The sequence below is a fragment of the Neopelma chrysocephalum genome, unplaced genomic scaffold, assembly GCF_003984885.1.
Source record: "Neopelma chrysocephalum unplaced genomic scaffold, ASM398488v2 Primary Assembly neopelma1_70, whole genome shotgun sequence".
NCBI lineage: Eukaryota > Metazoa > Chordata > Aves > Passeriformes > Pipridae > Neopelma > Neopelma chrysocephalum.
The window spans coordinates 3,446,210-3,460,203 of NW_020897730.1; the positions used below are offsets into that span (position 1 = coordinate 3,446,210).

General features: G+C 39.7%; 1 protein-coding gene across 9 annotated transcripts in view; it reads left to right on the plus strand.

Moving 5' to 3' along the window:
* TRIP12 (thyroid hormone receptor interactor 12) overlaps nt 1-13,994 on the plus strand; it is an 81,216-nt gene that overhangs the window by 39,491 nt on the left and 27,731 nt on the right. For 8 of the 9 annotated variants that reach the window (XM_027686203.1, XM_027686201.1, XM_027686208.1 and 5 more), the window contains 9 exons: nt 6,875-6,980; nt 8,231-8,367; nt 9,291-9,374; nt 10,741-10,836; nt 11,818-11,966; nt 12,287-12,322; nt 12,409-12,504; nt 12,920-13,012; nt 13,144-13,305. In XM_027686203.1, the coding sequence (XP_027542004.1) occupies nt 6,875-6,980; nt 8,231-8,367; nt 9,291-9,374; nt 10,741-10,836; nt 11,818-11,966; nt 12,287-12,322; nt 12,409-12,504; nt 12,920-13,012; nt 13,144-13,305 (959 nt within the window). The remainder of the gene's footprint in view (nt 1-6,874; nt 6,981-8,230; nt 8,368-9,290; nt 9,375-10,740; nt 10,837-11,817; nt 11,967-12,286; nt 12,323-12,408; nt 12,505-12,919; nt 13,013-13,143; nt 13,306-13,994) is intronic. The other variant, XM_027686207.1, reaches the window with a different exon arrangement.

Below are 13,994 nucleotides of genomic sequence, written 5' to 3' on the forward strand. Positions count from 1 at the left end.
GTTATTTTATGTAGATGGCAACCTACTTTGAGGTAGGGGAAAAGTGCTAACAGGTGATACTAGGAAGTCTAAAATGTCTAATGCCTCTTTATTTTACCCTAGATTACAGCAAAACTTATTCCAATAAATATAATAATTAATCACTGAATATCACTAAGAGTAAGAGCTCAACTTAGAAGTGTTAAACTATGATACTTTCAGATAGTCTCAGTTTTTCAAACAGTGCTCTTTGACAACAGGTTGAAATTATCTTGGAAGCAATAGTAAAGATTGTTAGCTTAACCCTTTTTTAAAAACAAACTTGTGTGACAGCTTCAAAATATTGGGACGAATTTGAAGTATTTTAACAAAATACACGTTCTGGATAATGCTGAGAAGAGTCATGAAAATATGAAGACAATAAACCACGGGTTGGTTTTTAAGAAAGAATGGGTAAGTTCAAATTTATTTTCTGTAGCAGGCTAGTAGCCTTAGAGGATAAGGGAGCAGAAGTAGATGATGTCTTGCACAAATATTAACACCCTAAAGCTTTCTAAAGCAGTAAGGCAAACAGCGATCTTGATGAAATTGGGGTGTACACCTTCTGCCTGGAAACATGTCCTTAGAAGTCATAGTAATCCTGTATAGAAACTGAAAGCTTAAACTCAGTAGGCTTGTATAGGTGTATATTATGAAACACATGCTTGAAGAAGTTTGAACTAGGGCTCAGAGAACTAGTGGGAGATAAGCAAAAAGCCAAATATTGTAGGATGAAAAGTGGGAGGAGAGGGGAGATTATTCAGGCTAACATAAAGTCATAGTGGGTTTGGGTTGAAGGGATCTTAAAGGGATCATTCCAACCCCCCTGCCAAAGCAAGGCCACCTTCTGGGTTGCTCAAAGCCCCACCCAGTCAGCCATGGCTTTATAAATGCAGTGCTCTTCCCTTCTGGGTGTTGCAGTTCAGGAAGTACAGGAAGTGTTATTAGATGTTGTGATCTTAAAGGGAAAAACAAGAAGAGCTGATCTGGCTTACTCTGCTGAAGAGAAGAACGAGGAGAAACAAGGTTGCCATCTTTGCAGAAGGTTTTCATGTGGTAGAGGAGAACACCCTGAGGTTTCTTGTCCAGTCCTCACTGGATAATTAATAGTTTTTAAATCCAACCAAGGTGACTTTCAGAGTGTTGGCTACACAGCATTCTCTGTAACTGAGCAGTGACATCACTGAATAACAGCTATACAATATGTTGGAATAATAAAAACAGGCTAGAGTGAAGTTTTTCACATCTATTTGAGTAGCTAAATATTTCTTCATGGGGGGGCAAAAGAGGAAGAAAACAAGTTTCTCATTTTGCTCTCTTGATTTGACTATTTTCACATCCCTTTCAATCTGTATATGTTGTAGGGGCTTTTTAAGTGTTGCAAATTGGGTCATCTTCCTGATGATGTTTCCATTATTAGGGAAATCTTTGCTGTCCTTTGTGTGGTGTCTTGTGGCCCTTAAGAAGGAGGAAGCTGGAAACTGTGGCTGGGACAGTGCTGAGTGCAGGGTAACTTATGGTAGCTGACCCTGACTGAGAAATCTCTACCTAATGCTGTCAGATTTGGGGGGCTAGAGGGATTACTGGGTACACTGAAAAAGCTACATGAACGTAAACACAGAGTGTGAATGGTATAGAACTCCTGACTTTGAGGGATTTGACAGAGGTGAGGAGAAAAGAGTCTGAAAATACCTCTGAATTAGTTTATTTGGGTTTGTGGGTGACAGTGCTGCCTTGGGTGGTGGTTGTTGGAGCCTTGGAGTTGTGGACTTGGGATTGAGGAAGTAAGATGGCTTGCTTGGAGATACTTGCTGTAACTGTGGTGATGGGCTGTGTGGGACTGTAATCAAGAGCTGGGAGTGTCTGGGTTGGTCCTGAGGGAGGGTAATAGTGGAATATTAGAATGACAGGAGGCTGTCTTACCTTCCACTGCCACAGCTCCTTCACCCTATCTCAGTGAGTGAGGAGAGCAGGCCAGCACAGGAGCCAATCTGAAATCTAAACTTCCAATCCTAACCAGTAAATCTCTCCTGATTACCTTTCTGAACTGCAAATAAAGGGTTTTCTGGGTTATGAACTGTGAAAGTTTGACTAACTTTGTTTTGACTTGGGTAATACACTGACTCAAGTGATCGCAGTACAGCTGCATTCAGAACTTGTTTCTTTCACACAACAAAATATGCCTTTAAAAAAAGTGCTGACCAGGAAACACACTTAAATGTGAAGTTGTTAAGATTTTTCTAGTTTGATTTCTGTTAGGCTGTGCTATTTCAGGTTTAGCCTGTTTGAGTCTATTTTCCTTCTGACTCATAAACATGAGTGTTTGGCATGCAAATAGGATGATGTCAGGGCACAAGCAATATATGCCTTTTAGTTCTGAAGTTTTGGCAGGTATTGAATATGAACTGCTTAAATGTAATGTTTTTTTCGTTTATTGAAAGTCCATGTCTGTTCATAACTTTTACTAAAACAGATCTCCTGATGACTTTTCCTTGGCTGAGGGAATTGGGTTAGAGATCACTTAGGTAAGCTTGAAACCCACAAATCCATGGGCCCTGGTGGGACGCACCTACAGGTGCTGAGGGAGCAGGCAGATGTTACTGCTAAGCCACTCTCCATCTTCTTTGAAAGATCATGGAGAACAGCAGAGGTGCCTGAGGACTGGAGGAAAGCCAATGTCACTTCAGTCTTCAATAAGGGTGAGAAGGAGAACCCAGGAAAACCATAGACTGGTCACCCTCACCTCTGTCCCTGGAAAGATGATGGAACAGCTCATGCTGCATGTCATCTCTAAGCATGTGAAGCAAAAGCTTATCATAGTAGTCAACATGGATTCACCAAGGGGAAATAATGCTTGGCCAGTCTGATAATCTTCTGTGATGGCTGGACAGATGAGGGGAGAGCAGTGGATGTTGTCTGCCTTGACTTCAGCAAGGCTTTGGACACTGTCTCCCATAACATCTTCATAGGTAGCACAGGAAGAGTGGCTGAGTGACAGTGAACTGGATTGAGAACTGACTGAATGGCAGAGTTCAGAGGGTTGTGATCAGAGATACCATGTCCAGTTGGAGGCCTGTAGCTCACAGCATTCCACAGGGATCAGTACAGGGTCCAGTCCTGTTCCGTTTGTTTATCAGTGACCTGGATGAAGTGTCAGAATGCACCCTCAGCAAGTTTGGAGAAGATACAAAAGAGGGAGGAGTGGCTGACATGGCAGAAGGCTGTGCTGCCATTCAGTGAAACCTGGAGAGTTGAATGGATAGAAACCAGCTGAAGTTCAACGGAGGCAAGCATAGGGTCCTGCACCTGGGGAGATACAACCCCAAGCACCAGTGCGTGTTGGGGACTGACCTACTGGAAAACAGCTCCCTGGAGAAGGAGCTGGGGGTCCTGGTGGACAACAAGCTGTCCATGAGCCGGCAGTGTTGTGCTGTTGTGGCCAAGAAGGCCCGTGGTGTCCTGGGGTGCATTAGGAAGAGCATTGTCAGCACGTCAAGAGAGGTGATCCTGCCTCTCTGCTCTTCCTTCATGAGGCCTCACTTGGAGTGCTGTGTCCAGTTCTGGGCTCCCCAGTTCAAGAAAGACAAGGAACTACTGGGAAAGGTTCAGTGGAGGGCTGAAGCATCTCATGAGGAAGGGCTGAGAGAGCTGCACCTGTTTAGCCTGGAGAAGAGATGACTTACCAATATAATACAGAAACAGTGCTGAATAAATAACTTCTGGAGATGAACATAGATCTATTCCTCTGAAATCCCTTGCTGTCTGTGGCAATATGACTGGTGCCTTCCTTCATCAGGCAGTCACAGGGCATCTCTAATCTCATTTCTCTTAATGCTGGTTATGCCCTATTTGCCAGTGAAGGCTTGCAACTTTTAGCCTCCTGCAAGTCCTCTAGACACAGGACTAACTTTCAGTTGGGAGGCTGTGTTGTCCATCCCAAATTCTGATGACAGTGCAAGTGAAAGGAAGAAGGTTTAGTCTGAAGCAATTAAGTCTTGAAGTTTTGGTATTGGGAAGACTCAGAGAATTCGCAAAAGATGCAGGTGGTAAGGTTGACTTAAGAAACCTTTGTAAACAGCGAACTTTAAGGGCAGAGAATGGCATTGAACAGCAGGAAGAGATGATCTGGAAAGCTTTTCTTTGCTTCCTTTGTAGCCTTAGAAATGAATAGGGGGAGGATGAAGCTCGAATGAGCCCTGGTAGATGCATCAGACATAGAGAACTAAAGACTTGGGAAAAGAAACATGCACAAAGATCTGACAAGTAGAACATTCTTGAGCAGCAAGAGAAAATGCACTCAACTCTTCCAAGAGCTCAGGCTGGGATGTATTCTGCAGCTCACTCACCAAATGGTAACCGGGTAACTACCTTCTCTACAACTGAGGTAATTATTGAGGTAATTCAGTTTAAAGAGATGGCTCAGCTAATTTAATGTCTCTTAGTGAAAAGGGACAACCCATTTTATAGCTTCATTGCTCTACTATGGTGTCTGCTCATCTGACCCTTGTAAAGCGAGCTCATCTTGCCAAACTGGCAGAATACTAAAAGAAGAAAGTGTGTGTCAGGTGTGCACTTTGTACATCTTGGGACTGATTTGGGGACAATAAGACATGAGTGAGTGTGCCATACTGTTAAAAAACAGTAAGTTGTTAAGCTAGCTCTGCTGCTTTGTGAAACCTTTGCCCTTAGCAGAAATCCTGTTTTGATCTATTATGTCAATCTTATGTCACTTACAGTGAATGTGTGGTGTGTCATTGGTGGCCTGTTACTAAGCTAATAAGAAGGTACCTGATGTTAAGGTCTGACTAATTGAAAATGATGACCCACAGATTTGCAGTAATAAATGGTGAGCTACCATAAAGGATGAAAATGTGAATTTTTTCCCAGTGAACTCTACTGTAACAAGATGATTAATTTATTCTCTAAATGTAAAGCAAAGGTACATTTCACTTAGAATTTCACCATAGTGTTACAGGATTTGAGTAGCCTACTTTTCCATATGTTTCATATGTTACATATGGAAAAGTATACCTCTGAACTCAGAGGGGTAAACATGTTTTGCCTGTGGATTAGAACAGTGCTATACCTAGTGCCAGTTAAAGCATGAAATACAACCAGCTTTGAGGGAAGTTCTGCTGTAGCTTTGGACTTCAACTACTTGAGAAACTTAGCTACGGTATGGGATCCTGCTGCAACTGTTTCAAGTGATTTTTGTCTTGTATCTCTATGACACTTCTCTTTCTCCTATCACCCCGCCACAAGTGTCTCAGTCTATGTATGTAGTGTTGGAGTCATTGTGTATTTCTATTGTAGCAACTTCAACTTATTTTTGGTTTCAAAGCTTAAGTAGTAAGAATGGCACTGCTTCTCGAACACTTGAAAAAGTTACATATTTTGTTCTATATGTACAGACCATCTGAAAATTCAAGTGGCCGGCCTGCTTCAGTTCAGTGCTTGGTGGCTTTTAAATACAGTACCCTGTTGTGTTCTTAAGGTTGCCAAATTTCTTGGGTTTATAAGCCAAGAGTGTGGTAAATCCGTGAATATCAGGTTAACCTTCATCTGCATGGAATTTACCTGCACACAGCATTGTGTTCCCAGTCAGATACACTGTAGTGTTTGAAAGCACACACTGTTGGCCAGGTCAGTAGTAGCTTTTCAGATCAGTTTGCCTTTTCTGTTAAATATCCAGTCACAAGCTACATAGTTATTACATCCCTCAGTACCACAACTCTGCATTCCTGGGATGTTTTAGGATTAAGGAAGTAGACAGGAGCCAGTTTGATAAGTACTGAACTCAAACACGTTGCATGTTTAAAGGTGTTTTATTTCTGCTTTGTTGCCAGAGGGGGGAGCAGTGATCTAACCTCCTCATCTCTTCAAAATTATTTACATCTCTTCTAGTAATAGTATGTATGAACTTAATGTTATAAATTTCTCTTTTATTTTATTGACTTATTATAGAGGTAAGAGGGGCACTGCAGTGTCAATTGGGCCTGATAAAGATTTTTAATTTTGATATTTAAATTATCATTTTTCCGTTTTGGAAGCTGCTATGGGATATTTCAACCTGCTAATAAGCTTGCTGAGAATGTTGTGTTGCGTGGGTTTTTTGTGTGCTTAAGATTTACCTGGCTCTGTGGTGGGATGTCATCAGAACAATGGCTTTGTAACCTAGAGCAAATTAGTATCAACTGGGTCATTTTCAACAGTGCAAATACTTGTAAATTAAAAACTTGAACTCCATTTCCAAAGCCTTGAGGATGTGCTTGATTATTTTCATCAAAGAAGGCCTCATGACAGAGGGGCTGAAGGGGTGTGGTTGAAATAGGAACGCAAATAATACACATGATGGATCTCAGCACTGGCAGTGCTTGACTCCAGGAAGGGAGCGTGGTTTTGATTTAATACAGGACTAATGTAAATAAAACTGGCTAAAAATTGAGATCACAACCACCACTGCCCTCCCTCCCCAAAGTGTAATTTCTTTTCGTTTTTAAGACATGTGGAAATAATAAACTTGTATCCCATAATTTGTTACCTATCTAGCATAAAAAAGACTTAGAAGCTCTTTTGTAACTGTAGTATATATGTTAGGAAAAGGTACCTACATAACAACTTGGGACTTTAGTGTTACTTAGCGTAAAATAATAAGTAAAAGTAAATGCCTGAACTTTTCTTTTACTGGTCTAGCAGTTCAGTGTAGGGTGACTAAAAGCTGATGTGGGCTTAGTGTGGTTCTTATGTAGAAGCTGTTCTTCTTCTGTGTGGAGGTTTCCCGTACAGGAAAATTTCTTTGTAGAACTGCTGTGTATTTAAAGACTGATTTCCTCTCAATTCTTTACATATTGCATAGGTCTAAGAAAGTCTACAAAGAAGCGCAGTGAATCACCACCTGCTGAGCTCCCCAGTTTGCGGCGGAGCACACGGCAAAAGACCACGGGCTCCTGTGCTAGCACCAGGTAGAACTTCAGCAAACCAATCGTGATTTCTGCAGTGGATTGATATTGATGGCACTTGCACGCATGAAAACTGGCCTTGTCTATCTCCTACTTGGCTGTTGTAAAAGTAGCTGTAGCTTTGCTGGCTCTGTACAGCAGTGTCATGGATAGAACAAAGGATTGGTCACCAGCAGACTTCCAGTATGTCCCTCATCTCTGGAGGTGGAGGGAAAGAAACACCCAAAGTCAGTGTCACAAACTTAAGTAATCCTGTCCTTAGGGAGGTTTTTTTTTAAAAAGATACTTAACACAGAGAATGAGAGAGAGTGCTGAACTATTGTCCATCATGACTAGTAAAACAGATGCTTGTTTTGAAAAATGAGACTTCATGGTACCACATAGCAGTCTGTTTTAATAGTGTGCGCTGTTAAGCTGACTCAGCTTGTCAGCAGCTTCGTCTGAACAATACTACATTTAAGTGCTTAGTGTACTTCCTAATGCAGAGGAAAATTAGCCCTGAATTAGTTATTTTAAAGAGCTGGTAGATTAAGTGGGAGGGGAGAGTTAATGTGTCCTGTGGTGCAAAAAACTTTTGTAGTTGTATAGATTCTGGAACTAGACCTAGGAAGCCTGAACAAGTTTTATTTTTGTTCTTATGCCTAGACTGTGTTTAATAGTTCCAGCAATACTTTTTTTTCCCCTCTTCCACACCATAAAAAACCCCCACTTCTGAAGCTTCAGTTCTGTTGTCAAGTGAACATTTCAATTTGACTGTTTACTTTGTAGGCATACGTATTTGTAGTGATGGTGACCGTAGTGTTTAAAACAGCAGATTTAAATAGGCTTATCCCCTCAAACTTGTTCTGGCACTGAAAACCAAGTTGAGCATCAGAGTCCTCCTTCAGTAGTTCAGAACTTCCTTTAAAGATGGTTACTCTTACTATTGGACTTCTCAAATGTGTACGTGATTTGTAACTAACAGTCACTTTAATCTTGCTCATTTTTACGGTTGTATTTTAATGTAGACTGCCTTGTCTTGAAGGATATAATGTAAGGACCTGGTTGTAATGCATTAGTGTAAACAGATGCCATGGTGTGGGGCAAAGAAGGGTTGGATAATTTTGTGAAGATTGATTCTTAAACAGATTATTAGTTTGTGTGGTGTTGTGGTAGTGATCTGCATAGATGTTATACAGTCTTGAGTAGACTTACACTAATGAATCTCTTGTCTTAGTTCATAAGGTCTGAAACTTTGTTTTTTGAACCTTTAGTCGGCGAGGCTCTGGCCTGGGCAAAAGAGGAGCAGCTGAAGCTCGCCGACAGGAGAAGATGGCTGATCCTGACAACAACCAGGATGGAGTTAACTCTTCAGCTGCACGAACAGATGAGCCTCCCCAGGGAGCTGCAGGTAAGAAGAAATTCCAACTAAAGCATTTTTAGCATAATAATGATAATATAATAATAATAATGATATAGACTTCTTTGCGTTTGAAAATAATTAAATGGTTCTGCATAAGCTCATAAATAATTCTGGAAGGTTTTTCAGTGAGAGGGATCTTCTTTTTTGCATTTGATTTCTTGGCTATCTGATACATGGGTCAGTTATGCTTTTTTGTAGTTTCCAAACTATATTCAATAAAGCAGACTAGTTTTCAAGCTTCTTCCTCTTATAAAAAAAGTAACTTCAGCTGATGCTACATAAATTACTACCAACTGAAAAGACACCAAATGGTTTAGAATACAGAAGGCATCGTGTACCTGTGAAAGCTCTGCTGAAATTACTCAAATATTCTACAGGTTTTCTGTTGAAATTGCAAGCATGTCTGTACTGGAGAAATTTGTAACTAAGTTAAATATTATTACTTGCACAGTCCTATTAAATGATAATTCTATCATCTGGTCCTAATCAGTAGTGAGTTCAAAGGTGCTTTCCAGTAATTATGCTGAATGGTAGAAAATATTAAATGTTCTATGCTTAAAGCCAGCCACATCAGTACTGAAAGTTAAAATTAATGAAAACCTAAGTGCAGCGTAATACTCAATTAAGAAAAGCATAAATTTAATAAGGATACAGGTAAATCTGTCTGAAATGTAATTTGTGGATCTAGCTGTACTTTTTCATTATGTTGTGTTGATTTAGCCACTCTCTTCAGCTTTTTGGAAAGTACTAGACCTGTAGACTAGTCTGCTTTGAAATGGAAGTTGTACAGAAGTTGGCTGGTGGCAATGGTAGATGCAGAGCACACTTTTGATGGCAGAGACTTTTTTCATGTGAATTTTGTAGCTTTAAAGGCACTGTAACTTGCGTTAATCTCTATTTTGTTTCTTTAGCTTCTAGTTCTGTTGCTGGAGCTGTAGGTATGACAACTTCTGGAGAAAGTGAGTCAGATGATTCTGAGATGGGAAGACTACAAGGTATAAAAGTAGTTATTAATTTACCTCTGTTGTTTGCAGCCTATAAATAGGCATACCTACACAAATTCTGTATTACATGTAGTGGGAAGGCTGTATTTTGTTTCACTGTCTGTGAATGTGTTGCTTTGCTTACAGTAATTCTGAAGTATGGAGTTACAAGCCTTAATATACTAAAGATGCAAGAATTTCGAAGTAATGTCTGGAGGGGGTGGCATGTTCATTTACATGGTGTATAATACACTACTATTGATGATTTTCCAGGAGGAGGTGGGGGTAGAGAACTGAGAACTCAGTCCCAAGTGTGTAAGCTCAAATATCAAAATAATCTTTGCAAGCATGTTTTCAGTTCACAGGCCAGGTTAAGCCTGCTGTACTCTGCCTGCTTCTGGATAACATTTTTTTTTTGTGCTTGTCATTGATACCCATGTTGCTATAAGCTTTGACCAAACGAGATCTGAATGTTCTTAAAACGCTTGCTTTTGTGCTTGGGCTAAAGGACTCGGGTCTCTCAAAACCCAGGAGTACAAACAGGTATAAACTCCGTTTGCATGTCCTGCAATTGGACTAATGATTTTGCTGCTACATTGCAGGGAGTCCTGAGATTATGATCTCCCTTGCAAATGAGAGGTTTTGGTTAATCTGGATATTTAATGTGAAGTGAGTCCTGTGTCAGTACCAGTTCACTACCTTATAGGTCTCAGTAAGCACAGGTATGCATTAGGAATATAGAGCTAAATTGGTTTTCACTATTAATGATTATTTTATTGATCAGCAGTAGTCATGATTGCTAGAATAAAAATCAGAATCTACCAGTTAGTTTAGTTTAAGTAACACTACTGTAAAGTGTTTAAAATCAATCAAAAAAGAAACCCGCTGATACCTAGCAGAGTTCTTCCTTTTCCTGTACATCAGCAGATAAAGATATGAACCTGTTTTGCAGTGTCATTTTTTTCAGATTAGTAGTACCATGCAGTTTCTGAAAATGTGAAGATAAGCTTAACCTATTTTATGTAGTTTGAGTTCAGATTTGAAATTACAGCCTGGTATATCTGCTATTGTAGCTCTAGACTTACAACAGTTTAACAGACCAGATTTCTTCTGTGAAATACATAACTCCGAACACTCAGCGGGAGACTTCTTAAAGGGCCTTAATGCTCTGATACATACAGAAATGAGTTACTTGTTCTCCAAAGGTCATCTTTTCGGTGTTTTTTTGGAAATCAGAGTAGCTGCAGTCATCTAATCCTAATTCTTTCTTAAAATATCAAAATTCTAGTAATCTTAAATGATAACATCATGGAATTTAAACTTTTAAAAATATTCATAGAAGCTTTGACAATGGCTGTTATCCTCTGTTTGCTTTTAGCTCTATTAGAGGCTAGGGGTCTTCCTCCTCACCTGTTTGGCCCTCTTGGTCCTCGGATGTCGCAGCTCTTCCACAGGACAATTGGAAGTGGAGCTAGTAAGCAAAGTTTGTCTAATTTGACTTAATTCTTTCCACTTCCAGACTAGTAGAATTCAACCACTAGTAAATCTAATATTTGTATTAGCTTCATAGTTTAATATTTTACGTGTCGGAGACTTGTATGTCATGATAGTGCTAGACCACTGGTCAAAAATATTAATTTACTTGTCTTCTTTTAAGGAAGAGAAATCTGCTTTAGCCGTATTTCTTTTCTTTTCTTTTTTTGGGGGCATCTTAATGTTCCATTCTAGGTGGGGAAGGGAGGGTTCTTGCCTTTTCACCCCTTCCTTATCTTTTTCTTTTGCATGATGGGCTGCTTAACAAAAGACCTCTCCAACCCCCTTGGGTTTTTTGCTAGCTTTAAACAAGTGCTTAAGCTAGCTTTAAAACTACTTGTAGATGTCAGTTCTAAGTTATGTTGGTTTTAGTTTCAGAAGTGTCTTAGGTTTCGGACAGAAATAATTCCCTTCAGATGGTGTGTCAGTGAGAACATGGGTCCTTAGGCTTGTTCCCCCAGGTCTGCATTATGCAGCTGGATGAGATGTGTACCTTCTAGTCTAAGTCTGTTTGGCTTCCCAGGAGAGCCAGAGGCAGCCTGTTACACTGTATGCCAAGGAGAGGATGGGGTCTCATGTGCTGTGTTATCTGGGAGGGTGTTGAAAAGTCCTTTGCTTTACAAAGGTGGGGTGGGTGGTGTGGGTTCTGGCACCTGCTGTAGGTTGGCAAGATGGCTGTGAGGAGCAGTGTGGCGGACTCCCTGTGCTGACCAGTCTGCACTGGAAAGACAGCCAAGAGAGATTTTGTTTCCCTTTCCTATCCTACCTTTTTATGACAGGGAAAGGAAGTGAAACCACAAATACAGAGGAAAACAAACTATCTCTGGTCTTCCGCTCTGGCAGAAGTATAGCATAACAGTTCCCTTGAACACTTATGTTTTCTAATATCTTCTTTCCTAATTTTTTTTTTCTGGACAACTAGGTTCTAAAGCCCAACAGCTTTTACAAGGTCTCCAAGCCACTGATGAAAGTCAGCAACTACAGGCAGTGATTGAGATGTGCCAGCTGTTAGTCATGGGAAATGAAGAAACATTAGGAGGATTTCCAGTCAAGAGTGTTGTACCAGCTTTGGTAAAGATTTAATCTCATGTTTCTATTGGAGGATATAATATTTCATTCAATATCTTGCTTAAATTTTTTAATTTATATTATATAGACTTCCTTGTACTTATGCATATGTTTATCACATTATTTGGTTTTGAGGGCAAGTTTTGTGAAATTTTGGTAGTCCTGTTAATTCTTAAATAGCTCAAGATTAGGTAGTTTCTTTGGAAACTTACCCACATTCAAAGTCCCGAGTCAAGCTACAGTAGTGATTTGTACCCTTTTTTTATGATGATACCTAGATAATTTTTTCTAAACTAACAATACTTTTTTTTTTTTAAAAACAGATAACGCTGCTGCAGATGGAGCACAACTTTGACATTGTAAGTAATTTGTAATATTTCAGAAACTTTTGAAATGCAAAAATGTGTCATCTGAACTTAAAACCAAATATTTGTATATTTACTAGATGAATCATGCATGCCGAGCCTTAACATACATGATGGAAGCACTTCCCAGATCATCTGCTGTAGTGGTAGATGCAATTCCTGTCTTCTTGGAAAAGGTAAAATGAAATCAAAACAGTGATAAAATAGTATGAAGGGATTTTAACTTTTGTGTTAACTTTAAGAAATACCGTTCAGATAACAGCTTCTTTTCACAGCTTACAAGGTAACACATAATGCACAAGAGCCTTTTAAAACCACGTTTAGTTTTTGTTCCCATCCTCACTGAGTGGTGCAGTCTGATCCACTGAGAGCTTTTTGTCAGGTTGATGTTGCAGACGTGCTGTGTAATTGAGCTGTTGTCTCCTGGAGTAGCTTCATACCAAAGGTAGCCTAAACTGGCAGGCTCGGTTCCATCTGGCTTCATTAGCATGTGTGTCTTAGCAGAGACTGTCTGTCCAAGTGTTGATGAAGGTGATTACTTTTACAGATTGGTTTAGAAATTGATCTACAAGCTTTTTTGTTTCCTTGTAGCTGCAAGTTATCCAGTGCATTGATGTGGCAGAGCAGGCGCTTACAGCCCTGGAGATGTTGTCTCGCAGGCACAGCAAAGCCATTCTGCAGGCAGTAAGTGACAAAAACTGCCCTCTTACCTCTACCATTTCCACATCTTGGTGATCTTCTGTAAAGATAAAATAAGAAAACAACTTTCTGTGACTTCAGCAGCACTGAAAGTGAAAATGTTTGTTTTGTTCTAGGGTGGGTTGGCAGACTGTTTGCTGTATCTGGAATTCTTCAGTATAAATGCCCAGAGGAACGCACTGGCTATCGCTGCCAACTGCTGCCAGAGCATAACACCTGATGAGTTTCACTTTGTGGCAGACTCTCTGCCACTGCTTACACAAAGGTTAACCCATCAGGTAAGAAGCTATTTAAAAATGGAAAGTTCTAATTTTGATGTGAAAGTAGTATAAAGTTGCCTCCAGATACCTAGTTCTTTATTGTGTATTATTTGCCTTTGCAATGTGATAATTGTCTTTAAGTTTCTGTACCATCAAGTTACAATATCCTAATGTGCATATGGGCTTTTTGTTCTTTGTAAGCATGCTGTAAGGATTTATGACATTTTATAAAATGAGATAAATAAGGTAGTTAAACTTAGAGGATGAATAATAGTGTGTTTGTAGTCCTTGTAAGAACTACAAGGACATCAGAAAGAGGAAGTCTAATAGTATTACTGTTGGTTTTTTTCCTTAACAAATATCTTGCAAGGTTCTCTCCCACTTTTAACTCAGAACAGCTTCAGTTTCAATTTTTGTGTCCTTTTTCACTGCTTTGACTTTTTGGGAGGGCTTATGGCTTTTTAAAAAGAAAGTTCCTATTCTTGCACAATATTTTGAAGTAATGAATCCTAAATCATGGGGCTCCTAAATGCTACCTGTCCTGCAAAGTTGTTGTGTTAATAAATGAGCACCTACAATGACTTACAAAAGAGATTTCTGATGATCTGCTTGGCTGGCAGATCCCTATTATAAAGATGAAAAATGAGAAGTGTATTGTTTGTTAACAAATAAACTTAATGGAAGCTTTCAGGCAATGGGTTTGTGTG